Raw genomic sequence first — 27,994 nt, 5'->3', positions numbered from 1 at the left:
TGTGACATCATCACAGGTCCTGAAGCTACTATTGTAGCCATAATCAGGGACAATCTGTGTCCGACAACAGAACACTTTCCTAATGTTACTTTTCACCAACTGCCTCCGAGTCACATGACCTCTTCACGTGACCTAAGCCTTCTGGTAGCAGATGTACTCTAAGCATTACCATGCTATTATCTTCCATCGTCCTTTTATGTGGCTGATCACGTGACTGTGACATCATCGAAGGTCTTGTAACCACTAGGATGTACTGTATCTATGTACAGTGTAGTGATCAGGGGTATCACATGCGGACCGCCCCAGGAAAGGAAGACCAAGAGTCACCTCTGCTGTGGAGGATAAGTTCATCCGACTCACCAGCCTCAGAAATCGCAGGTTAACAGCAGCTCAGATTAGAGACCAGGTCAATGCCACACAGTTCTAGCAGCAGACACATCACTAGAACAACTGTTAAGAGGAGACTGTGTGAATCAGGCCTTCATGGTAGAATATCTGCTAGGAAACCACTGCTAAGGACCAGGGCCGGTCATAACCCGGCATCCCCAGGCAAGTGCCGGGGCCCAATGCTCCTGGGGGGGCCCACTGAGCTGCTATGAGCACTTCCATCAATACAGATGGGAGCTCTCACTGCTGTCACTTCACTTACGCAGTACCCCTTTGGTGGGGCCCTCTGAGCTGCAGAGACTCAGACACGCCCCCTCTACACAGGACACACGCTGCCTGAGGAGAGAGACCGAGGGCTGGAGCTGGAGCTGAAGACAGTCTGTGAGTGAGTCTGCAGTCTGCACTGTGAATGTCTCTTGTCTGTGGGACAGAAGGGGGGGTCTCTTCGATCGGCTGCTGCTTCATTCTATTTAGTTGTGTTACTGTTTCATTAAGCAGTTTGCCCCCATGACACCTGCCCCCCCCCCCCATATCCTGTCCTATCTCATCGTCATGGAGCCCCTGCTGTCTCCTTTCCTCCCTCATGTATCCAGAGCTCCTGTCCCACCCTCCTATCTCCTGTTGCTGCCCTGCACAGACCTCCTGCCACTACTTGTATGAATCCCCCTCAGAGCCCCTTCCCCCTACTTGCTGTGTCCACCCCTCCTGTCCACCCAGGGCCCCTGTCTCACTCATCTGCCTCTCATTATGGTGGCATCTGAACCGCATTCACCATAAGGACCTTCTAACGTCACAGGGTCATGTGACTGTGCCCCCCACCCCGTACTGTGCCCCTTTATACCCTGCATTGTGCCCTCTTACCACACCCTGTGCAGTGCCCATAGTCATTCCCTGTACTGTGCCCTCTTATACCCTTTTATCCGGTCACTGTATGGTGGTTTTATCATTGTATGGCGGTGTTATCACTATATGGCGGTGGTATCCAATAACTGCATGGCCATAACTGTATCCCTTTCCCTGCCCACGCCATCCTTTTTTAGACCTGGCATGAGCGGGAAAAGATACAGATTGCGGTGCTAAGGACCTTTGTGCCACAATCTGTGTCAGAAATACGCCTAAGTCTAGTTTCACACTAGCGTTCGTTGGTCCGCTCGTGAGCTCCGTTTGAAGGGGCTCACGAGCGGACCCGAACGGATCCGTCCAGCCCTGATGCAGTCTGAATGGATGCGGATCCGCTCAGACTGCATCAGTCTGGCGGCGTTCAGCCTCCGCTCCGCTCAGCAGGCGGGCACCTGAACGCTGCTTGCAGCGTTCGGGTGTCCGCCTGGCCGTGCGGAGGCATGCGGATCCGTCCAGACTTACAATGTAAGTCAATAGGGACGGATCCGTTTGAAGATGCCACAATATGGCTCAATCTTCAAGCGGATCCGTCCCCCATTGACTTTCAATGTAAAAGTCTGGACGGATCTGCTCTAATTTCACACTTAGCTTTTTTTTTGCCAATTTAATGCAGACGGATCCGTTCTGAACGGAGCCTCCGTCTGCATTAATATGATCGGATCCGTTCAGAACGGATCCGATCGAACGCTAGTGTGAAAGTAGCCTAAGGCTACTTTCACACCTGCGTTTAGGTGCGGATTCGTCTGGTATCTGCACAGACGGATCCGCACCTATAATGCAAACGCTTACATCCGTTCAGAACGTATACGTTTGCATGATAATGCAAACGGATCCGTTTAGACTTTACATTGAAAGTCAATGGGGGACGGATCCGTTTGAAAATTGAGCCATATTGTGTCAACTTCAAACGGATCCGTCCCCATTGACTTACATTGTAAGTCTGGATGGATCCGCGCGCCTCCGCACGGCCAGGCGGACACCCGAACGCTGCAAGCAGCGTTCAGGTGTCCGCCTGCTGAGCGGAGCGGAGGACAGACTGTGCCAGACTGATGCATTCTGAGCGGATCCGCATCCACTCAGAATGCATTAGGGCTGGACGAATCCGTTCGGGGACGCTTGTGAGAGCCTTCAAACGGAACTCACAAGCGGAGCCCCGAACGCAAGTGTGAAAGTAGCCTAACAGACGTATTTCTATGTAATAAATGACCCCCTAATTGTATTATTATTTGGGGGTAGGGCTAATATCTTTATATTATATGGATTCTAGTGTATTATATTGTGCACTGTATTTCCCAGTAGAAAATGATCCTTGGGAAGCACAGTCCTCATCCCTGACCAGCAGGACCAGGTAGCGCTCTGTCAGTACATGGCGGCCTCCCCTCTCCGCCGCGCTGCTCCTATGTGTACTGGGGCTTATTCTGACACTAGGGCTGGGTTCACATCCCATTTGTGCCATCCATTTAATGTATACCAAAAATGTATGCGTTACCAGATGCCTCAGACTGATGCCGTACAGTGGCGTCCGGTCACCATACAATCCTCAGACTGATGCCGTACAGTGGTGTCCGTTCACCATACAATCCTCAGACTGATGCCGTACAGTGGCGTCCGTTCACCATACAATCCTCAGACTGATGCCGTACAGTGGTGTCCGTTCACCATACAATCCTCAGACTGATGCCGTACAGTGGCGTCCGTTCACCATACAATCCTCAGACTGATGCCGTACAATGGCGTCCGTTCACCGTACAATCCTCAGACTGATGCCGTACAGTGGCGTCCGTTCACCATACAATCCTCAGACTGATGCCGTACAGTGGCGTCCGGTCACCATACAATCCTCAGACTGATGCCGTACAGTGGCGTCCGTCCCCATACAATCCTCAGACTGATGCCGTACAGTGGCGTCCGGTCACCATACAATCCTCAGACTGATGCCGCACAGTGGCGTCCGTTCACCATATAATCCTCAGACTGATGCCGTACAGTGGCGTCCGGTCACCATACAATCCTCAGACTGATGCCGTACAGTGGCGTCCGTTCACCATACAATCCTCAGACTGATGCCGTACAGTGGCGTCCGGTCACCATACAATCCTCAGACTGATGCCGCACAGTGGCGTCCGTTCACCATACAATTCCATGGTAAAAAAACATATACGTTAACGTATGCATTTTTTACTTGACTCTGCAGGATACAAAAACGTGGAGTGCTGCACATTTGTATACATCAAACCGAAAGGAAAAACGTGATGTGAACACACATTGGGGGGGAGGGGGGGCGTTCTAAAATTTGCTGTGGGGCCCAGTCAGTTCTAGCTACATCACTGCACATCTCCTTCTCTGCTCCAGGCCTGGCTCACTGCTGCAGCGGCCGCCAAAGAGAAGGAGCGCAGGGAGCTGCGGTTAGTGATGGACAGGACGACCAGCTCCCCTGCAATGATAGGTATGTGAGGGGGCCACTGGGGGTCATTCATCATACTGTGAGGGCCCCTTACACAGTATAATGACTCCCAGTGCCCCCCATTTAGTATAACGATCCCCATTGACCCTCCATTTAGCATAATGACCACCAGAGCCCCCATTAAATATAATAACCCCTCGTGCCCCCTCCATACAGTATAACCCCCAGTGTGGTGGCGACTGGGGGTCATTATTCTGCATGGAGTGTCGCTGTGGGGTCATTATACTGTGAGGGCCCTTTACATAGTATAATGACCCTCAGTGTCCCCCATTTAGTATAATGACCCCCAGAGCCCCCTCCATACAGTATTCCCCCAGTGTGGGGGCTACTGGGGGTCATTATTCTGAATGGGGGCGACTGGGGGTTATTATTCTGAATGCAGGGCCACAGGTGGTCATAATACAGGGGGGGGGGGGGGAATTGGGGGTTCATTATACTGTGTGAAGGGCCACTAGTAGTCATTATACTGTGTGAAGGGCCACTAGTAGTCATTATACTGTATAGGGGTCACTGGGGGTCATTATACCGTGTGGGAGCCACAGGGGGACATGTCAATGTAAAAAAATGCCTCACGGGGGCCCACTGGGATTTATCGCCCAATGAACCTGGAGCCGGCCCTGGGTATGTGTGTTTTGTATGTATTGTTATGTTCTGGGATCAATGGGTATAGTAATATGTGGGTTTTGTGTATTGTATATAGTGTAGGATTTAATATCATTGTATTATTTTGCATATCTACATTTATATGTAAGGCTCTGTTCACACTGGCATCATGATTTCTGTTTTTACATGAGTTGTGATGGACCATTGCGGTCATTTTCATTGACTTTTAATGGATCAGTCACTTTTCTGTCAGGTATTAGTTTCTTTATGTGCTAGATACCATACTGCAGCATGCTGTGCAAGACAAACAAACAAAAAAGACAACTGTAAAAAGAATACAAGTGTGAACAGAGCATTATATAAGCTTGTGTGCGTATGTTGTACGAGGTTGTAGATGTAACATGTGTGTTTATATATATATATACATGTGTGCTCTCCGCATCCGCATTTCCGAAGCGCGGCCCCGAACTTCCAGGTTTTACACCTGAACTTCTGGCCCGCGGCTCTGCAAAAAAAAAAATAGAACATGTCCTATTCTTCTCCTGCGGACGGGAATAGGCAGTTCTATGGGGCAAGCCGGCCAGGTGTATTGCGGATCCGCAATACGCCATGGACTTGTGAATGGACCCTAAAACTTGAAGCTGAGTTCTAAAGTAAAAAAAAAAAAGAAATCAATCTGCTCTCAGTTCCACCTAATGAGAAAGTGAAACTGAATTTTAGAACTGTTTGCAAATTTATTAAAAAGGAAAACCTAAAATTTGGCATGGACACAAGTATTTAGACATGTTGCTCTGGGGGCCTCCCATTTCTCGTCATCATCTGAGATATTTCTGTAGTGTCCACCTGTGGTAATTCAGTTGATTGAACATGATTTGGACACCCTCCTGTCTATATAAGCAGCTCGGGTGAGCACTGCAGTCCGTATAAAATGCACAGCGCTCCTCATTGTAGATCACTTGAGTAGGACTGAGCTGCACAAAGGTCATGTGACCAATGGAACTTGGTGTCACAGGATAATGAAGAGGCTGCGGTGTTCACCCAACATCGCTAGCTGCTTCAAACAGCGGATCAGCAGGTGTGTGTCGGGAGCTGGACCCCCCAGTGATCCTAAGGATATGTCATCAGAGGAACTTTCATAGATTTTTTTTTTATTATTATTTTTTTTTAGTTCAGTTAAATACTTTTCTTTGCCGGTGGCTGATGCTACCACCCTGCCTGCCGCTGTGCCCCCCTGCAGTTTTCCCGCCCAGTATGTTAATACTGAGCATCGGTACAGGGAGGAGGAGATGCCAGGGTTTCTCAATGGGCGTCTACTTCTCCCTGGCTGTGCCGCGGTCCAATCACAGCGGAGAACATCACAGCCAGGTGGAATGTGAGCATTTTTTCTCCCTGGCTGTGACGCTCTCCACTGTGAATGGGCCGTGGCACAGTCAGGGAGAAGGAGATGCCCATGGAGAAACCCTGGCATCTCCTCCTCCCTGTACCGATGCTCAGTATTAACATACCGGGCGGCAAAACTGCAGGGGGGCACAGCGGGGTGTACATAGGGTTGCCACCTTTTCTTAAAGACAAACCCGAACAGAAGGGAGGGAGGGTGGGCGTGTCTGAAGTCTCAGAGCTGCCCTGGGATAGCATCGCATCACTCCCAGCTGATCACTGTGCCCGGGTCTGAGAAAGGCTTGTACCCGGGCACAGGATTACAAACCCGGACTGTCCGGGTCATTCCTGTACGGGTGGCAACCCTAGGTGTACAAGCGATATTTCAAAAAATCAGGTAGGGTGGCAGCATCAGCGGCGACCCGGCGAAGAAAGGTATTTAATTGAACTAAAAAAAACAATCAATGAAAGGTCCTCTTTAAAGGCATTGTCTCACTTCAGCAAATGGAATATAGGCCTCATGCACACGACCGTTTTTTTTTTAAGGTCCGCAAAAACAGGGTCCGTAGGTCCGTGATCCGTGACCGTTTTTTCGTCCGTGGGTCTTCCTTGATTTTTGGATGGTCCACGGACATGAAAAATGAAAAAAAACCTAAGTCAAGTTTGCCATTGAAATGATAGGAAAAAACGGACACGGATGACAATCTTGTGTGCATCCGTGATTTTTCACGGACCCATTGAATGGGTCCGTGAACCGTTGGCCGTGAAAAAAATAGGACAGGTGCTATTTTTTTCACGGCCAGGAAACACGGATCACGGATGCGGCTGCCAAACGGTGCATTTTCAGATTTTTCCGCCCCCATTGAAAGTCAATGGGTCGCCGAAAAAAAACTGAAAACGGCACAACGGCCACGGATGCACACAACGGTCGTGTGCATGAGGCCTTATCACGCAGAGAAAGTTAATACAAGGCACTTGCTAATGCATTGTGATTGTCCATATTCCCTCCTTTGCTGGCTTACAACCGCCCTGTAATCCAGTAGTGGTGGCCGTGCGTGCACACTACAGGAACCACTAACCTGCTTCACTTTCCTTCACTTTGGAGTGCTCACTGTACTGTGCTGGTTCACAGTTTCTCCTCTCTACTTGTGATGAGCGATCTTGTGTTTTCAAGTTCAGCGTACAATGTTCGGGTTATCTAAGAATTCCGTTATGGATTCCGCGACCATGAGTTATGGTCCATGGTAGCGGAATCCAAAACGGGATTCTTAGATAACCTGAACCTTGTACACCGAACTTGAAAACACAAGGTCACTCAACACTACTCTCTGCATTGTGTGACAGTCAGGAGACCACCATAGATGTCACTCAGAGCAGCAGCTCAATTGTCAAGCACTGCCTCTTGGGCACTTGCAGTAGAAGTGCAAAATAAAAGTTCATAGTCATGGCTCTTCCGAACTGATACCTAGCACCATCAGCAGTTTAACATAGTCAGAACTGCTGACAGACTCCCTTTAGGGAATTTGTCAATAACTGTCTGCTGCACTCTGAGGGTAGCATAAAGTAGTGACAGACATGTTGCCTTCAGCATTGTGATGTCTGTATACTGTGCATAGAGAGAAAGCAGTCAATTGGCCTCAGATATCAATTACTCCTACCTCAACTAGTAAACTTTAAAGTACAGAGAACACACATCAGAATGCCTTTCACTATGTTATGCTGCCCTCATAGAGAGCAACAGAAAGATGTTGAAAGATTCCTTTTAACCCCTTCCTGACAAACACCATACTATTATATTGCTTCAATTATCAGTTAACACAAAGCAATGTAATAGTACGGCACAGTGATGGTGCAGGCTCTGAAACTGAGCCTCAGTTAGCCCTTGTGGGTGCAAGCTGTATAATACCTTGCACCTTGCCTTCACTGCTGGGATTGGACATAACTCTGATCCCAGCAGCTTAACCCTTCAGATGCTGTGGTCAATAATGACCGTGGCATCTAAATGGTTTACAGAGTGAGGGGGCTCCCTCTGTATCCCATGAAGCCCCTTGCCATGCGTGTGCAGGGTCCCAATGATGGCCATGGCAACCAGAGACCTCACAATGTCACGGTCTAATAGGCAAATTGTCAGTGTAAGGCTACATGCACACGACCGTGCCGTTTTTTTGCAGTCCGCAAACCGCGGATCCGCAAAAAACGTCAGCTGTCCGTGTGCCTTCCTCAATTTACGGAATGGGCGGCCCATTGTAGACATGCCTATTCTTGTCTGCAAAACGGACAAGAATAGGTAATGCTATATTTTTTTTGCGGGGCCTCGAAACAGAGCAACGGATGTGGACAGCACACTGAGTGCTGTCCGCATCTTTTGCGGCCCCATTGAAGTGAATGGGTTCGCACCCGAGCGGCAAAAACTGCGGCTCGGATGCGGACCCGAAAAACCGTTGTGTGCATGAGGCCTTATACTGATAGATAAAGTACAATACAATATAGAAATATTGTAATGTAGTTTACCAATGATTGAAAAACTTGATGGGAGCTAAGCTGCAGTACCCCATAATGACCACTGCACAGTGTATAGAGCTGTTTATTTCCTGGAACTATGGCTTTATGTAACAATTGGTGTGGGTGCCAGGAGTTGGACCCCACGATCTGATTGATGACCTATCCTAGGGCTTAGTCCTGGAAAACTCTTTTAAGACCAAAACTGGTTGCATCCTTAAAGGGGTTGTCTCACTTCAGCAAATAGCATTTATTATGTAGAGGAAGTTAATACAAGCCACTTACTAATGTATTGTGATTGTCCATATTGCTTCCTTTACTGGCTGGATTCATTTTCCATTGCATTATGTACTGCTCGTTTCCATGGTTATGACCACCCTGCAGTTCATCCGTGGTGGTCATGCTTCCATACTATAGGAAAAAGCACCGCCCTCTCTGGTTGCCGTGACCGCAGGGATGCTCAGGCAAGTGCGTTTTTCAATAGTGTGCAAGTACAGCCACCACTGATGGACTGCAAAGGACGCAATATGGATAACAACAATATATTAGTAAGTGCCTTGTTTTAATTATGGTAAATACTATTTGCTGAAGTGAGAAAACCCCTTTTAAGGGGGTAAACATTTCCCATTTTTTACGGCTAGTAGACAATAATTTATTATGATGCTAACACGTGTGGGCCTATAATGAATTGACCCCACCAGAGCGTCTAGCTTGGGGGGAGACATGGGGGCAATGACACCATTGTTAGGCAGAAAGTTAAGGTTTTTAGGGGCCTTGTTTCTCTTCCCTGTATCTCTTTTCCCGCCCTTTTTTCTATTACAGGTAAAATGACCTCAGAGATGTCTTACCTGCATTCCAGAAGTTTCCAGCTGCTTTGTGTCAAGAAGGCAGCTGATTGGTTGCTGCTTGTTGCTGGGGGAGATTTCCAGCTCCCTGATTTGTTGCTGGATTATCAGCGGGAATCTGTTCCCCTTTATATTTCCAGGTTCGGCGGAGATGGCTCAGAAGTGCCTAGAGAGCTGACCAGCGCCCCCCTTCCCCTAATTTTTCACTGTGTCACCTGTCGCTGGGCTTTATTAGAGGGGTAGTGTCGCTCAGCTCATGCTGAGTGGATCTTGGTCTTTATATGGTTAATTTATTATTGGTCTTATGGTATCGGTTATGATGGTGTTTTAAAATTTATTTATTTAACGTATGGTTGTAAAATATTTTTAAGTGACCCTTAATAAAGCACAGCGGCCATTTCCTCCACTATGTTGTTGATGTCAAATATTTATTTAGGAATAAGTCAGTATTAGAGTGTGTCATTTGCCCCCATGTCCTAGGTCCAGATGTATTTATTAATTTTACAGTTCTACAGAAAAACATTAGCAATTTTTTTGGGGGTATCCGCTTAGAGACATAAAAAGACTAATTGGTCACATACGAGAATGGGTGACTTGAGAATCTATTCAGCTCTTGCTCCAAACCTTACTGAGATAAAGCAACATCTACACATTAATGTTTCCTTCAAAGGGTTTCCCCATTGTTTATGATCAATTTCTCCTAATTGCTCAAGCAGAATATCTCCTTTTTCTCAGGTTTCTTCACTACTCTATAGGATCCTCCCAGCGACTCCGCAAGAATGGATATGGACAGGTACACAATGGCTGAGAGACTGTTAAACCTCACCTTGGAGATAATCTACCTGCTGACGGGTGAGGTAAGTATCCTAGCAGTTATGTATTCTAAAACATGGACATGACTGCAGAGGTGCGGACTTTAGGGTCGGTAATATTTATCAGAGTGTCTCTCTATACAGAATCATACAGTAGTGAAGGAGACATCTGGTGAATGTGTAAAACCCAGGAGCCCAGGACTGAGAATGAACAGCCCCATCAACATGTATGATAATAACTTCTTGCTACATGAAAGAAGCAATAAGCAGAAGATCCTAGACCTCACCAATAAGATCATCGAGATGCTGACTGGAGAGGTGAGCGCTGCTGGGAATGCTGGGATGTCATATACTGATACCAAAAGAGATGTGTGGATGATGACTGTATGATTACGTATCAGGTTCCTATTAGATGTCAGGATGTCGCTGTCTTTTTCTCCATGGAGGAGTGGGAGTATGTCGAAGAACACAAAGATGGATACAAGGACACAATAATGGAGAATCGCCAGCCCCTCATTTCACTAGGTATTATACACAGCTAACCACACACATGCTTTCTTCAATACTATGCTAAAATAATGTATTTAAAGGGAACCTGTCACCGAGATTTTGGGTATAGAGCTGAGGACATGGGTTGCTAGATGGCCGCTAGCACATCCGCAATACCCAGTCCCCATAGCTTTGTGTGCTTTTATTGTGGAAAAACACTGATTTGATACATATGCAAATTAACTTGAGAAGAGTCCTGTACGTGAGAGAAGTCAGGGACAGGACTCATCTCAGGTTAATTTGCATATGCATCAAATCATTTTTTTTTTACACAATAAAAGCACACAGAGCTATGGGGACTGGATATTGCGGATGTGCTAGCGGCCATCTAGCAACCCATGTCCTCAGCTCTATACACAAAATCCCGGTGACAGGTTCCCTTTAATCACTAAGGGTGTATAACTAGTCTGTACTAGAAATAGTGTAAACTTGCACCACCAGTTTGACAATTCAGACGTGTAAATTCATGCACCATATATATTTTCCACTGCATGTGTTTCCTACAGATCTATCCAGTATGAAAATCACACCGCAGAGATGTCTCAGTCCTCTTCACCCAGAGGATTGCGCTGAAGAACATCACAGTGTCTCACTAGATCAACAGGTAGATGAACATGAAGATTATTATGTTGAAGTTGCTTTAATTAAAGCATTTAAAGAGGACCTTTCACCTCTCCTGACATGCCTGTTAATAGCTTCATGCATTCCCCATGTAATAACAATTCTGGAGCATCTATTCTTATGGCTGTATGCACACCTCTGTACCCTTACTGCAGACTGCTAGCAATATATTCATAAATTCTAGCAGGATTAACAAAGGAATGGCACAACATAGAGTCATAAGAACAGATGCTCTAGAATTGTTATTACATGGGGAATGCATGTAACTATTAACCACCTCAGCTCCCCTAGCTTAAACCCCCTTAAATGACCAGACCACTTTTTACAATTCTGCACTACACCACTTTCACCGTTTATTGCTCGGTGATACAACTTGCCACCCAAATGAATTTTATATCTTTTTCTTCTCATTAATAGAGCTTTCATTTGGTGGTATTTCATTGCTGCTGACATTTTTACTTTTTTTGTTATTAATCAAAATTTACAGATTTTTTTGCAAAAAAATTTCATTTTTCATTTTCAGTTGTAAAATGTTTCAAATAAAACTACATTTCTGTATAAATTTATCTAAATTTATTGTTTTACATGTCTTTGAGAAAAAAAATGCAATAAGTGTATATTTATTGGTTTGTGCAAAAGTTATAGCGTTTACAACTATGGTACAAAAATGTGAATTTCCGCATTTTAAAGCAGCTCTGACTTTTTGAGCACCTGTCATGTTTCCTGAGGTTCTACAATTCCCACACAGTAGAAACACCCCACAAATGACCCCATTTCGGAAAGTAGACACCAAGGTATTCGCTGATGGGCATAGTGAGTTCATAGAAGTTTTTATTTTTTGTCACAAGTTAGCAGAAAATGATAATTTTTTTCCTTGCAAAGTCTCATATTTCACTAACTTGTGACAAAAAATAAAAACTTCCATGAACTCACTATGCCCATCACGAAATACCTTGGGGTGTCTTCTTTCCAAAATGGGGTCACTTGTGGGGTATTTATACTGCCCTGGCATTTTATGGGCCCTAATGCGTGAGAAGTAGTTTGAAATCCAAATGTGTAAAAAATGCCCTGTGAAATCCTAAAGGTGCTCTTTAGAATTTTGGCCCCTTTGCCCACCTAGGCTGCAAAAAAGTGTCACACATGTGGTATCGCCGTACTCAGAAGAAGTAGGGCAATGTTTTTTGGGGTGTATTTTTACATATACCCATGCTGGGTGAGAGAAATATCTCTCTAAAATGACAACTTTGTATAAAAAAATTGGAAAAGTTGACTTTTAGAGAGATATTTCTCTCACCCAGCATGGGTATATGTAAAAATACACCCCAAAACACATTGCCCAACTTCTCCTGAGTACAGCGATACCACATGTGTGACACTTTTTTGCAGCCTAGGTGCGCAAAGGGGCTCAAATTCCTTTTAGGAGGGCATATTTAGACATTTGGATTCCAGACTTCTTCTCACGCTTTAGGGCCCCTAAAATGCCAGGGCAGTATAAATACCCCACATGTGACCCAATTTTGGAAAGAAGACACCCCAAGGTATTCCATGAGCGGCATGGCGAGTTCATAAAAGATTATTATTATTTTTTTGGCACAAGTTAGCGGAAATAGATTTTTTTTTTGTTTTTTCTCACAAAGTCTCCCTTTCCGCTAACTTGGGACAAAAAGTTAAATCTTTCATGGACTCAATATGCCCCTCAGCGAATACCTTGGGGTGTCTTCTTTCCAAAATGGGATAATTTGTGGGGTGTTTGTACTGCCCTGGCATTTGAGGGTCTCCGCAATCATTACATGTATGGCCAGCATTAGGAGTTTCTGCTGAGATTTTTTTTTTTCGTTCAGCCTCAGGGCTGAAAGAAAAAATGAACGGCACAGATTTCTTCATTCGCATCAATCAATGTGGATGAAAAAATTTCTGCCCAAAAAAAAAAAAAAAAAAGGAGGGGACATAGGAGCTACACCCAACATCCAAACCCACTCAGCTCGTATGCCCTGACAAACCCGATTTCTCCATTGAAGATGAATAAATCATTGCCAGGATTTTTTTTTTATTTTTTGTTATATACAAAGTGTTTGCCAACACATATGAACACCGCCCCTCAGCTCATAAGCCTCGGCAAACGTATCTTTTTTACTGCAGAGGAGAAATCTCGTTGTGCAGCGCCGCATACACCGACTTTTGTGTAATCTGACAGCAGCGCAATGCTTCTGTCAGAATGCACATCAGTGCTGCAGCTGGTTCATCGGTTGGTCCACCTAGAAGGTAAAAAAAAAAACAGGCCGCAACGCAATAAATGTATTAACATTAACTTTATAATAACATTTGAACAAAACATTAACTTTTTTGCTTACCAGTGATTTTTTTTTATTTTGTTTTGCTTTTTTTACCTTTATAGGACAAACCTCTCTTTCCCCATGGGACAATGTGCAAAGCGCAAATCGCCCAGAGATGTGGCGAAGTACATTGTGCACTTTGTCCCAGGTGAAAGGAGAGGTTTGCAGCAGCTCTGTGTGAAAGGGCCCTAAGAGCCCTGTGTGCCTGTCCTGTGTGACGCAATCCCTATGCTAATAGTGTACCTGTGTGTGGTACTTCCGGAAACACTCCCCTAAGCATAGGGCAGGTTGGTCAGCGTAGTCAGGACAGAAATAGCAGGTGTCACGCCTTATTCCACTCCTGCTACAGACACAACATCTTTTTCGGGGTGGCGCTTGGGTTGAGGAACCAGCAACGACATTGGGGAAATGTCGCTCGTGTAGCCGGCTCACTACACTGGTGGATGGGGCCACGGAACCTCCTGGATACAGGAGGTTCTCGATTATCTCTTCCTGAAATTTGAGGAAGGATCCTGTTCTCCCAGCCTTACTGTAGAGAACAAAACTATTATACAGAGCCAATTGAATTAAATATACAGACATCTTCTTATACCAGCGTCTGGTGCGGCGGGACACTAAATAAGGAGCCAACATCTGGTCATTGAAGTCCACCCCTCCCATGAGCAAACTATAGTCGTGGACCGAGAGGGGCTTTTCAATGACACTGATTGCTCGTTTAATTTGTATTGTCATGTCTGCGTGAATGGAGGAGAGCATGTAAATGTCACGCTTGTCTCTCCATTTCACCACCATAAAAGTGCCAATGCTGATTAGTGATACGCTAATCAGCGACTGCGGTGAGGTGGGCTGGGCGCTAACCAACGCTAACTACCTAACAAAGGGGCCTAAACTATCCTAAAATCTAACCGTCAATACTAGTGGAAAAAAAATAAGTGACTGTTTACACTGATCACTTTTTTCCCTTTTACTAGTGATTGACAGGGATGATCAAGGGGTTAATTGGGTTGATGGGGGGTGATCTGGGGCCAAGTGTGTGGTGTTTGTGCACTTACAGTGATCTGTGCTCCTCTGCTGGGACCAACCGACGAAAAGGACCAGCAGAGGAGCACAGAAGCCATTTAAGGCTACTTTCACACTAGCGTTCGGGGCTCCGCTTGTGAGTTCCGTTTAAAGGCTCTCACAAGTGGCCCCGAACTGATCCGTCCAGCCCTAATGCATTCTGAGTGGATGCGGATCCGCTCAGAATGCATCAGTATGGCTCCGTCTGTCCTCCGCTCCACTCAGCAGGCGGACACCTGAACGCTGCTTGCAGTGTTCGGGTGTCCGCCTGGCTGTGCGGAGGCAAACGGATCCGTCTAGACTTACAATGGAAGTCAATGGGGACGGATCCGTTTGAATTTGACACTATATGGCTCAATTTTCAAACGGATCCGTCCCCCATTGACTTTCAATGTAAAGTCAAAACGGATCCGTTTGCATTACCATGAAGAAGAAAAAAAAAGAAAAAATTGTTCATGGGAATGCAAACGGATCCGTTCTGAACGGATCTAAGCGTTTGCATTATAGGTGCAGATCCGTCTGTGCAGATACCAGACGGATCCGCTCCGAACGCAAGTGTGAAAGTAGCCTTACACATTATATTTATAAATATAATGTGTTAAGAGGCTTGTGATTAGTTTTTTTGAAAATCACCAGCCTGCCAGCGATGATCATTGGCTGGCAGGCTGGTGACGAACTTCTGCTGCGACTTTTGCCGGCCCGCAATGTGCGGGCCGGCTATGCGCGTCATCTCGCGTCTCGAGAGATGACGCACGGATGCGTCTAGGAGGAATGAATCGACCGTCTCCGGACTGCGATCCTGTGTTAGGCGGTCCGGAGGCGGTTAAACAGGAGTGTCAGGAGATGTGAAAGGTCCTTTTTTTAAGATACACTCTGGTGCTCCAAATCAAGGTACCCTCAAGGGGTTATTATCCACGCATGGCAGAGAGACTAGACACTGACGCAAGCTGGTAAAAGACAATATCTTTGTTTATGACAATGAGTAAAGCCGTTTTACATCTTCAAAGGGGGGGCGTCCCCCTCCGAGTCTCATGCCATTATTTCATTCTTAAAATGAAATCTTAAAAAACTTTGGGATGTGAGCTTAATGTAAACATCTGTGCATCGGCGCCATATTATAATGGAGTCTTACTAACATTAATACTGCTTACATCGTATAGGACACTTCAAGGAGGTGCTTTTTTTTATAGGCACTAAATATATACACTACCGTATTTTTCGCCCTATAAGACGCACCTAGGTTTTTGGGGAGGAAAATAAGAAAAAAACATTTTTAACCAAAAGGTGTGCTTTTGGTGGGTTTGGTACTAATGGTGGTCTGTTGATGACACTATTACTGGGGATCTGTGGATGGCACTATTATGGGGGATCTGTGAAGGACACTGTTATTGGGGGGATTTGTGGATGACGCACTGTTATGGGGGATCTGTGATGGACACTGTTATGGGGGGAATCTGTGAAGGATACTGTTACGGGGGGATCTGAGGCTGACACTGTTGGGGGGGATCTGTGGCTGACACTGTTGGGGGGGATCTGTGGATGGCACTGTTATGGGGGATCTGTGGATGGCACTGTTATGGGGGATCTGTGGATGGCACTGTTATGGGGGATCTGCGGATGGCACTGTTATGGGGGATCTGCGGATGGGACTGTTATGGGGGATCTGTGGATGGCACTGTTATGGGGGATCTGTGGATGGCACTGTTATGGGGGATCTGTGGATGGCACTGTTATGGGGGATCTGTGGATGGCACTGTTATGGGGGATCTGTGGATGGCACTGTTATATATGTGCCATCCACAGACCCCCCCACCCCATAACAGTGCCATCCACAGATGTCCCCCATAAAATTGTCATCCACAGATTCCCCCCCCCCCCCACCGCTCTAGTGCTGCAGTATACAAATATAAAATGCCTCATTCAATTAAAAGTGATTAAACATACCCCCTCACTCCTAATATTACCGTACACCCTAACAGCTTCTGTACAACTCACTGACATCACGTGGCTGCGCCGCCTGCTTCATTCATAAAGTAGGCAGCGCAGGCAGCGCCGCCTGCCTGCCTGCCTGCATTCTACAGAAGCTGTTAGGGTGTACAGTAATATTAAAAGTGGGGGGGCATGTTTAATCACTCAATTGAATGAGATATTTTATATTTGTATAGTGCAGCACTGGAGCGGCGGGGCCAGAGTACAGTGACTGCACCGTCCCCGCTGCAATTGCCGGCCCCCAGCTCCTTCTCCCAGTCCGTCCCCGCTCGCTCATACATCGCAGCCTGCGATGTAAAAATGACAGCATTTGTCCCATAAGACGCAGGGGCATTCCCCCTTCCCCCATGATCTTTCCTCACCTCCATGATCGTCTGAGACCAGCCACCTGGAAAGCTGCAGCAACAATCTGTTTGCATAACTAAAGAATTTCTGCACAAACTGTCAGAAACCGTCTCAGAGAAGCTCCTTGTCGTCCTCATCGGTGTCTGGACCTGACTGCAGTTCGTTGTCGTAACTGACTTGAAAGGGCAAATGCTCACATTCGATGGTGTCTGGCACATTGGAGAGGCGTTCTGTTCACGGATGAGTCCCGGTTTTCACTGTTCAGGGCAGATGGCAGACAGCGTGTGTGGCGTCCTGTGGGTGAGCAATTTGCTGACCGTTGTGGATCGAGTGGCCCATGTTGGCGGTGGGGTTATGGTATAGGCAAGCGTATGTTATGGACAAGAAACAAAGGTGCATTTCATTGATGGCACTTTGAATGCACAGAGATGCCGTGACGAGATCCTGAGGCCCATTGTTGTGCCATTCATCCACGACCATCACCTAATGTTGCAGCATGATAATGCACGGCCCCATATTGCAAGGATCTGTACACAATTCCTGGAAGCTAAAAACATCCCAGTTCTTGCATGGCCAGCATGTTCACCATTGAGCATGTTTGGGATGCTCTGTATCCAGAGGCGTACATAGGAATCACTGGGCCCCATAGCAAAAATCTGAATTGGGCCCCTTAACCCCGCCCACTACCCACCATGGCCCCTCCCACTTCCTGACCTTGCTCCTCCCATGCCACACCCCCATTAAATAAATTTATACATGACCTACAGAAACTGTTAGGGGTTTCCTGGGGGTGACCTGTCACATGGGATATCTGCTGCAGCCTGCAGGTCTCCTTATTTGGGGTGCCATGTTAGGCTACTTTCACACTTGCGTTCGGGTCTCCGCTTGTGAGTTCCGTTTGAAGGCTCTCACAAGCGGCACAGAACGGATCCGTCCAGCCCTAATGCATTCTGAGTGGATGCGGATCCGCTCAGAATGCATCAGTATGGCTCCGTCTGTCCTCCGCTCCACTCAGCAGGCGGACACCTGAACGCTGCTTGCAGCGTTCGGGTGTCCGCCTGGCCGTGCGGAGGCAAACGGATCCGTCCAGACTTAAAATGTAAGTCAATGGGGACGGATCCGTTTGAAGTTGACACAGTATGGCTCAATTTTCAAACGGATCCGTCCCCCATTGACTTTCAATGTAAAGTCAAAACGGATCCGTTTGCACTATCATGAACAAAAAAAAAAATGTTTTTTTTTTTTGTTCATGTTAATGCAAACGGATCCGTTCTGAACGGATCTAAGCGTTTGCATTATAGGTGCGGATCCGTCTGTGCAGACACCAGACGGATCCGCTCTGAACGCAAGTGTGAAAGTAGCCTTAAAGGGAATCTGTCACTAGCAATTTACCCCCAATTTTTTTTTCATGAATCCATGTTTAACAGAGTACCTGTTTTCCATCTGTCTTGTTCTTTTGATTGTGAGTCTTGTCATTTCTTCAAAAAATCGATTCTTATGATATGTAAATGAAGCTGTAAGGAGCCCAGAGGGGCGTTATTCTTTCTCCACGGTGCCCAGGAACGCCCCTCTGAAGTGCCGTGCCCGCCTAAGTTTGAAAACTAATAACGCCTCCAAGTTCATCTAAATTGCCTCCCAGAGGCGCGGCTAAGTGCTCAACACCCCCCCTCCTCAGTGCCGCGCTCTGCGGCAAACACCCCGATCCTCCTCTCGCCGGCATCCCAAATCCCGCTCAGGCGCAGTGCCGTCAGTCATCTTATCATAGCGCAGGCAATCGCCGGCACTGCGCCTGCGCAGGATTTGGGATGCCAGCGAGAGGAGGATCGGATTTGGGAGGCGATTTAGATGAACTTGGAGGCGTTATTAGTTTTCAAATTTAGCCGGGCACGGCACTTCAGAGGGGCGTTCCTGGGCACAGTGGAGAAAGAATAACGCCCCTCTGGGCTCCTTACAGCGTCATTTACATATCATAAGAATCGATTTTTTGAAGAAATGACAAGACTCACAATCAAAAGAACAAGACAGATGGAAAAAAGGTACTCATGGATCCATGTTTAATAAAGTACCTTTTTTCCATCTGTGTTCTTCTTTTCCATGTCAGTCTTGTCCTTTCTTCTAAAAATCGATTCTTAGGATATGCAAATGACGCTGTAAGGACTGGAGCCCAGAGGGGCGTTTTTCTTTCTCCACGGTGCCCAGGAACGGTGCCCCTCTGAAGTGCCGTGCCCGCCTAAATATGAAAACTACTAACGCCTCCATGTTTAGCTGAATCGCCCTTCCAGAGGCGCGGCTAAGTCCTCAACACCCGCCCCCCTGCTCAGCGCCGCGCTCTGCAAACACCCGATCCTCCTCTCGTCGGCATCCCAAATCCTGCGCAGGCGCAGTGCCGGCGATTGCCTGCGCTCTGATAATACGGCTGAGGGCAACAGCTTCAACATCGTCACTGGGCTCGGCGCATGCCCAGTGACGATGTTGAAGCTGTTGCCCTCAGCCGTATTATCAGAGCGCAGGCGCAGGCAATCGCTGGCACTGCGCCTGCGCGGGATTTGGGACGCCGACGAGAGGAGGATCGGGTGTTTGCAGAGCGCGGCGCTGAGGAGGGGGGCGGGTGTTGAGGACTTAGCCGCGCCTCTGGGAGGCGATTCAGCTAAACATGGAGGCGGGGGGGGGGGCGGCGGCGCGGCGATGAGTTGATGTTGGGGCTGGCTGGGCCCTGGGGAGAAAAGCAGCCGCATAGCCGGCTGCACGTCATGAGTGGGCGGGGCCAAATAGTGTGGGCGGGGCCTTATCTGCGCTACGGGCCCCCCAGTGCCGCGGGCCCCATAGCAGTGGCGTGGTCTGCCTCTATGGGCGGTACGCCACTGTCTGTATCGGCGTATACGACAGCGCGTTCCAGTTCCTGCCAATATTCTGCAACTTCGCACAGCTATTTAAGAGGAGTGGACCAACATTCCACGGGCCACAATCAACAACCTGATCAACTCTATGCAACGGAGATGTGTTGCACTGCTTGAGGCAAATGATGGCCACACCAGATACTGACTGGTTTTCTGAGAGTTTTTTTTTCTCTCAGGCTACGAGCAGAGCGCTGCGATTGGCCAGCACTCCAGCCTGGGAGAAGAAGATGCCAGCAGGCTCCTCCCAGTTGAGCCGAAAATCTGAAGATACCGGAGCCTATACCGGGAGAACGGAGCGGCACCCAGGGATAATAGTAAGTGCAAGGAGATGCCTGGGTGCCGCTCTCCATGTCTGTATACTTAGTTTAGATTTTTTATTGTAGTGAAAGGTCCTCTTTAAAGCAACTTCATAAGAAAATCTATCTAGTTAAATGAAAGAAAGATATTCACAAGTCTCTATCAGTTACAAAATACTTTATGATCTGTAGGAACGTTTAAGATCTTGTGTTCCTGCCGTCAGGCTATCTATTAACCCCTTCTAGCCAGTTCTCACCTTCCTGACCGAGCCTAATTTTTATGTGGTAATAACTTTAGAACACTTTTACTTATCCAAGCATTTCTAAGATGGTTTTTGCATGACACATCATACTTCATGTTAGTGGTAAATTTGGGTCGATGTTTTAACTTTAAAGTTACAGAACATTTAGAAAAATTTGAAATTTTCTAAATTTGAATTTTTCTGCTTAAAAAACTATGATACTTCATAAAATAGTTATTAATTAACAGTCACCATATGTCTACTTTGTTTGCATTATTTTGTAAATGTCGTCTTATAATTTTAGAAGCTTTTTTTTTACATTTTGAAGAAAATTTCCAAAACTCACTTTTTACAGACCAATTCAATTCTAAAGTGACTCTTATATCATATAACCCACCCATATTTGGCCCCATTTTAGAAACTACACCCCTTCAATTATTCAAAACTAATTTTAAAAACGTTGTCACTTCAGCAAATGTAATTTGTCATGTAGAGAAAGTTGATACAAGCCACTTACTAATGTATTGTTATTATCCATATTGTCCCCTTTCCTGGCTAGATTAATTTTTCCATCACATTATACACTGCTCGTATGCAGGGGTTACGACCATCCTGCAATCCAGTAGTGGTGGCCGTGCTTACACACTATAGGAAAAAGCACTGGCTTCTCTGGTAACCCCATTTTGGAAACTGTACCCCTCAAGAAATTTAGCAAGGGGTGTAAGTGAGTATTTTGACCCCACAGGTGTAGTGGATGGTGATAAGAAAAATTGGTGTAGGGCTAAAAAAAAAAAAAAAAAATCCTGTGACAAAAAAAGCGTTCACGGGTGGCTCAGCATCCGCCAAAATGCACAGGGGAAAAGATGGAATAGGGATTTAGGGACCAGGGATCCTGGAACTGCTATAAATTAACAATTAAATTATTGAACACTGCAGCAGTTCCAGGGACACACAGGTTTCCACATTTTTTTCACACTATATCACTGTGGAGCACAGGATCTGCACTCCGCAAATAAACTGAAATGGCGAAATACAGAGGCTCTTAATAATCTACATACTCCTCTTGTGCTGTGATTGGCTGGTATGCTATACCAGCCAATCACAGCAGACAGAAGGGATGCCAAACAACAACCTCTTCTTTGTAAACATTGCCATGATTGGTGCTGTCCTTTACAGCGCCAATCAATTCCATCTGTGCCCACCTTCATTCCCCTTACTGGTTTTTATAGTGAGAAAGCTGTGATTTGCCAATAAGTATTTACCGGCCAATCGCAGCAATTGGGGCTGGAGGGGGTGTTACAACCCCCTGGTCCTTTAGCTAAGATTGTCCTGGAGCTCCACTGGACCATAAGAGTTAAGTGAGCGTGTGGACACAAGGCGCAGGATTACAACCAGATGTAGAATGTCATAAAGTTTATTGAGAGACAGCGCGTTTCGGGGTTCTACGGACCCCTTTATCAAGTCTAAAAAAAGTATAAAATAGAGTAGTGTGCAAATTAAAAATTATAATGAAATAGATGCAATAATCTAATCATTAGAAAAGGTACTCACATATAATTAAGATGAGAAAAAGGTAATGCATAATAAATATGAGAAAGAAATTAAAGATTAAAAATAATATTAAATATATATATAGATGGACAGTACTTAAATGAATAAATAAATTGAAGCATAATTAAAAAAACTTAAAGATCAGAATATAAATAATTAAAGATTGATTCAAAAAAGCTTCAGGTTAAAATTATAAATAGTTACAAGCAATGGATGTGCACTTCATATAAATATGTGTGCTAGTTTCAATATGAGTACTGAAAAAATGTGTGACCTTTCAGATTGAAGAATTGTGTATGTGTATATCCCTATATACAGTCAGGTCCATAAATATTGGGACATCGCCACAATTGTAACATTTTTGGCTCTATACACCACCGCAATGGGTTTGAAATAAAACTAACAAGATGTGCTTTAACTGCAGACTGTCAGCTTTAGTTTGAGGGTATTTATATCCAAATCAGGTGAACGATGTAGGAATTACAACAGTTTGCATATGTGCCTCCCACTTGTTAATGGACCAAAAGTAATGGGACAGAATAATAATCATAAATCAAACTTTCACTTTTTAATACTTGGTTGCAAATCCTTTGCAGTCAATTACAGCCTGAAGTCTGGAACGCATAGACCAGATGGGTTTCATCCCTGGTGATGCTCTGCCAGGCCTCTACTGCAACTGTCTTCAGTTCCTGCTTGTTCTTAGGGCATTTTCCTTTCAGTTTTGTCTTTAGCAAGTGAAATGCATGCTCCATCGGATTCAGGTCAGATGATTGACTTGACCATTGCATAACATTCCACGTCTTTCCCTTTAAAAAAAACTCTTTGGTTGCTTTTGCAGTATGCTTTGGGTCATTGTCCATCTGCACTGTGAAGCGATGAGTTCTGAAGCATTTGGCTGAATATGAGCAGATAATATTGCCCGAAACACTTCAGAATTCATCCTGCTGCTTTTGTCAGCAGTCACATCGTCAATAAATACAAGAGAACCAGTTCCATTGGCAGCCATACATGACCACGTCATGACACTACGACCACCATGCTTCACTGATGAGGTGGTATGCTTAGGATCATGAGCAGTTCCTTTCCTTCTGCATACTCTTCTCTTCCCATCACTCTGGTACAAGTTGATCTTGGTCTCATCTGTCCATAGGATGTTGTTCCAGAACTGTGAAGGCTTTATTAGATGTCGTTTGGCAAACTGTAATCTGGCCTTCCTGTTTTTGAGGCTCACCAATGGTTTACATCTTGTGGTGAACTCTCTGTGTTCACTCTGGTGAAGTCTTCTCTTGATTGTTGACTTTAACACACATACACCTACCTCGTGGTGTTTTCTTCACCAGGGAAAGAATTCTTTGGTCATCCACCACATATGTTTTCCGTGGTCTTCCGGGTCTTTTGGTGTTGCTGAGGTCACCGGTGCGTTCCTTCTTTTTAACCACCTCCCGACCATCTAACGCGCCGATGCGTCCGGGAGGTGGTTGATTTACTCCTCCTGGACGCATCCGCGCGTCATCTCGCGATACCCGAGATTTCCTGTGAACGCGCGCACGCTCACAGGAACAGAAGGTAAGCGAGTGGATCTCCAGCCTGCCAGCGGCGATCGCTCGCTGGCAGGCTGGAGATGTGATTTTTTTTTAACCCCTAAAGGTATATTAGACGCTGTTTTGATAACAGCGTCTAATATACCTGCTACCTGCTCCTCTGGTGGTCCCTTTTGTTAGGATCGACCACCAGAGGACACAGGTAGGTCAGTAAAGTCGCACCAAACACCACACTACACTACACCCCCCCCCCCCCGTGACTTATTAACCCCTTATAAACCCCTGATCACCCATGATCACCCCATATAAACTCCCTGATCACCCCCCCTGTCATTGATCACCCCCCTGTCATTGATCACCCCCCTGTCAGACTCCGTTCAGACGTCCGTATGATTTTTACGGATCCACAGATACATAGATCGGATCCGCAAAACACATACGGACGTCTGAATGGAGCCTTACAGGGGGGTGATCAATGACAGGCGGGTGATCACCCATATAGATTCCCTGATCACCCCCCTGTCATTGATCACCCCCCTGTCATTAATCACCCCCCTGTAAGGCTCCATTCAGACGTCCGTATGATTTTCACGGATCCATGGATACATGGATCGGATCCGCAAAACACATGCGGACGTCTGAATGGAGCCTTACAGGGGGGTGATCAATGACAGGGGGTGATCAGGGAATCTATATGGGTGATCACCCGCCTGTCATTGATCACCCCCCTGTAAGGCTCCATTCAGACGTCTGCATGTGTTTTGCGGATCCGATCCATGTATCCGTAAAAATCATACGGACGTCTGAATGGAGCCTTACCAGGGGGGTGATCAATGACAGGGGGGTGATCAGGGAGTCTATATGGGTGATCACCCCCCTGTCATTGATCACCCCCCTGTCATTGATCACCCCCCTGGTAAGGCTCTATTCAGACGTCCGTATGATTTTCACGGATCCATGGATACATGGATCGGATCCGCAAAACACATGCAGACGTCTGAATGGAGCCTTACAGGGGGGTGATCAATGATGGAGGTGATCAGGGAGTCTATATGGGTGATCACCCCCCTGTCATTGATCACCCCCCCCCGTAAAGCTCCATTCAGACATTTTTTTGGCCCAAGTTAGCGGAAATATATATATTTTTTTTGTTTGTTTTTTCTTACTAAGGCCCCCTGCACACGGCCGTGTTTCACAGCCGTGTGCGGGCCGTGGAACCTGCGGCCTGGATCCCTCCTGAGAGCAGGAGCGCACGGCGTCACTGGTTGCTATGACGCCGTGCACTCCCTGCTGCCGCCGCAATACAGTAATACACTGGTATGATCTATACCAGTGTATTACTGTACTGTGCCGGCAGCAGGGAGCACACGGCGTCATAGCAACCAGTGACGCCGTGCGCTCCAGCTCTCAGGAGGGATCCAGGCCGCGGTTCCACGGCCCGCACACGGCTGTGAAACACGGCCGTGTGCAGGGGGCCTAAGTCTCATATTCCACTAACTTGTGTCAAAAAATAAAACCTCACATGAACTCACCATACCCCTCACGGAATCCAAATGCGTAAACATTTTTTGACATTTATATTCCAGACTTCTTCTCACGCTTTAGGGCCCCTAAAAAGCCAGGGCAGTATAAATACCCCACATGTGACCCCATTTCGGAAAGAAGACACCCCAAGGTATTCCGTGAGGGGCATATTGAGTCCATGAAAGATTGAAATTTTTGTCCTAAGTTAGCGGAAAGTGAGACTTTGTGAGAGAAAAAACTGAAAAAAAATCAATTTCCGCTAACTTATGCAAAAAAAAAAAAAATTCTATGAACTCGCCAGGCCCCTCATTGAATACCTTGGGGTGTCTTCTTTCCAAAATGGGGTCACATGTGGGGTATTTATACTGCCCTGGCTTTTTAGGGGCCCGAAAGTGTGAGAAGAAGTCTGGGATCCAAATGTCTAAAAATGCCCTCCTAAAAGGAATTTGGGCACCTTTGCGCATCTAGGCTGCAAAAAAGTGTCACACATGTGGTATCGCCGTACTCAGGAGAAGTTGGGGAATGTGTTTTGGGGTGTCATTTTACATATACCCATGCTGGGTGAGAACAAAATCTTGGTCAAATGCCAACTTTGTATAAAAGAATGGGAAAAGTTGTCTTTTGCCAAGATATTTCTCTCACGCAGCATGGGTATATGTAAAATGATACCCCAAAACACATTCCCCAACTTCTCCTGAGTACGGCGATACCAGATGTGTGACACTTTTTTGCAGCCAAGGTGGGCAAAGGGGCACACATTCCAAAGTGCACCTTTCGGATTTCACAGGCCATTTTTTACACATTTGATTGCAAGGTACTTCTCACATATATGGGCCCCTAAATTGCCAGGGCAGTATAACTACCCCACAAGTGACCCCATTTTGGAAAGAAGACACCCCAAGGTATTCTGTGAGGGGCACGGCGAGTTCCTCGAATTTTTTATTTTTTGTCACAAGTTAGCGGAAAATGATGATTTTTCTTTTTTTTCCATTTTTCCTTACAAAGTCTCATATTCCACTAACTTGCGACAAAAAATAAAAAATTCTAGGAACTCGCCATGCCCCTCACAGAATACCTTGGGGTGTCTTCTTTCCAAAATGGGGTCACTTGTGGCGTAGTTATACTGCCCTGGCAATTTAGGGGCCCAAATGTGTGAGAAGTACTTTGCAATCAAAATGTGTAAAAAATGGCCTGCGAAATCCGAAAGGTGCACTTTGGAATATGTGCCCCTTTGCCCACCTTGGCTGCAATAAAGTGTCACACATCTGGTATCGCCGTACTCAGGAGATGTTGGGGAATGTTTTTTGGGGTGTCATTTTACATATACCCATGCTGGGTGAGAAAAATATCTTGGTCAAATGCCAACTTTGTATAAAAAAATTGGAAAAGTTGTCTTTTGCCAAGATATTTCTCTCACCCAGCATGGGTATATGTAAAATGACACCCCAAAACACATTCCCCAACTTCTCCTGAGTACAGCGATACCAGATGTGTGACACTTTTTTGCAGCCAAGGTGGGCAAAGGGACCCACATTCCAAAGTGCACCTTTCGGATTTCGCAGGCAATTTTTTACACATTTTGATTCATTTTGGGCCCCTAAATTGCCAGGGCAGTATAACTACCCCACAAGTGACCCCATTTTGGAAAGAAGACACCCCAAGGTATTCTGTGAGGGGCATGGCGAGTTCCTAGAATTTTTTATTTTTTGTTGCAAGTTAGTGGAATATGAGACTTTGTAAGAAAAAAAAAAATAATAAATCATCATTTTCCGCTAACTTGTGACAAAAAATAAAAAGTTCTATGAACTCACTATGCCCATCAGCGAATACCTTAGGGTGCCTACTTTCCGAAATGGGGTCATTTGTGGGGGTTTTCTACTGTTTGGGCATTGTAGAACCTCAGGAAACATGACAGGTGCTCAGAAAGTCAGAGCTGCTTCAAAAAGCGGAAATTCACATTTTTGTACCATAGTTTGTAAACGCTATAACTTTTACCCAAACCGCGAAAAATGTATATATGGATGTCGTTTTTTTTGCAAAATTTTACAGCTGAAAGTGAAAAATGTCATTTTTTTGCAAAAAAATCGTTACATTTTGATTAATAACAAAAAAGTTAAAATGTCAGCAGCAATGAAATACCACCAAATGAAAGCTCTATTAGTGAGAAGAAAAGGAGGTAAAATTCATTCGGGTGGTAAGTTGCATGACCGAGCGATAAACGGTGAAAGTAGTGTAGTGCAGAAGTGTAAAAAGTGGCCTGGTCATTAAGGGGGTTTCAGCTAGCGGGGCTGAAGTGGTTAAGAATGTTCCAAACAGTTGTTTTGGCCACGCCTAATGTTTTTGCTATATCTCTGTTTGTTTGTTTTTTTTGTTTTTCAGCCTAACGATGGCTTGCTTCACTGATAGTGACAGCTCTTTGGATCTCATCTTGAGAGTTGACAGCAACAGATTTCAAATGCAAATAGCACACTTGAAATGAACTCTGGTCCTTTTATCTGCTCATTGTAATTGGGATAATGAGGGAATAACACACACCGGGCCATGAAACAGCTGAGAAGCCAATTGTTCCATTACTTTCGGTCCATTAACAAGTGGGAGGCACATATGCAAACTGTTGTAATTCCTACACCGTTCACCTGATTTGGATGTAAATACCCTCAAATGAAAGCTTACAGTCTGCAGTTAAAGCACATCATTTTAATTCAAATCTGTTGTGGTGGTGTATATAGCCAAAAATGTTAGAATTGTGTTGATGTCCCAATATAAATGGATCTGACTGTATAAATAAGAGGTGAATAGAGATGTTCTGGACTGGTTGGACAAACTAAAAAGAGGGGGTATTTGGGAGGATTGACAATTGACCCAAACACTGGTGATGGTGGAGGAAAAATTATTCATAAAAAGCTAATGCTATGAAAGGAAACAAAAAAAAAAAAAGAAGAAAAAATACCTGTGAGGCTGCAGAGGAAGGGACAAGAAGCACGGCCGTTCACTGCCGGCACGTGGGGTGTCTGCTTCTCTATGTGCTGAGAGCGCGCGCTAGCAGCAGAGGTTTAAAGGCATGGGATGGGTGGGGACCAAGAGCGCTGGATAGATGGCGTCTCTGGCAGGGCGGAGCTAGTGAAATGCTGACTGCAGTGCTCACCGAATGGAGCGATAC

The 27,994-nt window shown here is 45.8% G+C and overlaps 1 protein-coding gene across 5 annotated transcripts; it reads left to right on the top strand.

Moving 5' to 3' along the window:
• The first annotated feature begins 236 nt into the window (after nucleotides 1-236).
• Nucleotides 237-27,272, top strand: LOC122941376 (gastrula zinc finger protein XlCGF66.1-like). 5 transcript variants are annotated; one of them, XM_044298592.1, is made up of 6 exons: nucleotides 237-283; nucleotides 9,811-9,932; nucleotides 10,032-10,205; nucleotides 10,289-10,412; nucleotides 10,943-11,040; nucleotides 27,214-27,272. In XM_044298592.1, the coding sequence occupies exons 2-6, from the start codon at nucleotides 9,855-9,857 to the stop codon at nucleotides 27,235-27,237; spliced, it is 498 nt and encodes a 165-aa protein (XP_044154527.1). In that variant the 5' UTR covers nucleotides 237-283; nucleotides 9,811-9,854; the 3' UTR covers nucleotides 27,238-27,272. The 5 variants fall into 5 exon arrangements, with proteins under 5 accessions (XP_044154527.1, XP_044154526.1, XP_044154528.1 ...); XM_044298591.1 differs by lacking the exon at nucleotides 237-283 and adding an exon at nucleotides 317-378; XM_044298593.1 differs by lacking the exon at nucleotides 237-283 and adding an exon at nucleotides 382-406.
• The last annotated feature ends 722 nt before the right edge of the window (nucleotides 27,273-27,994 follow it).

Source organism: Bufo gargarizans, chromosome 6, assembly GCF_014858855.1.
Source record: "Bufo gargarizans isolate SCDJY-AF-19 chromosome 6, ASM1485885v1, whole genome shotgun sequence".
Lineage (NCBI taxonomy): Eukaryota > Metazoa > Chordata > Amphibia > Anura > Bufonidae > Bufo > Bufo gargarizans.
The sequence above is the reverse complement of the archived record's forward strand: the minus strand, read 5'-3'. Positions and strand labels throughout refer to the sequence as shown.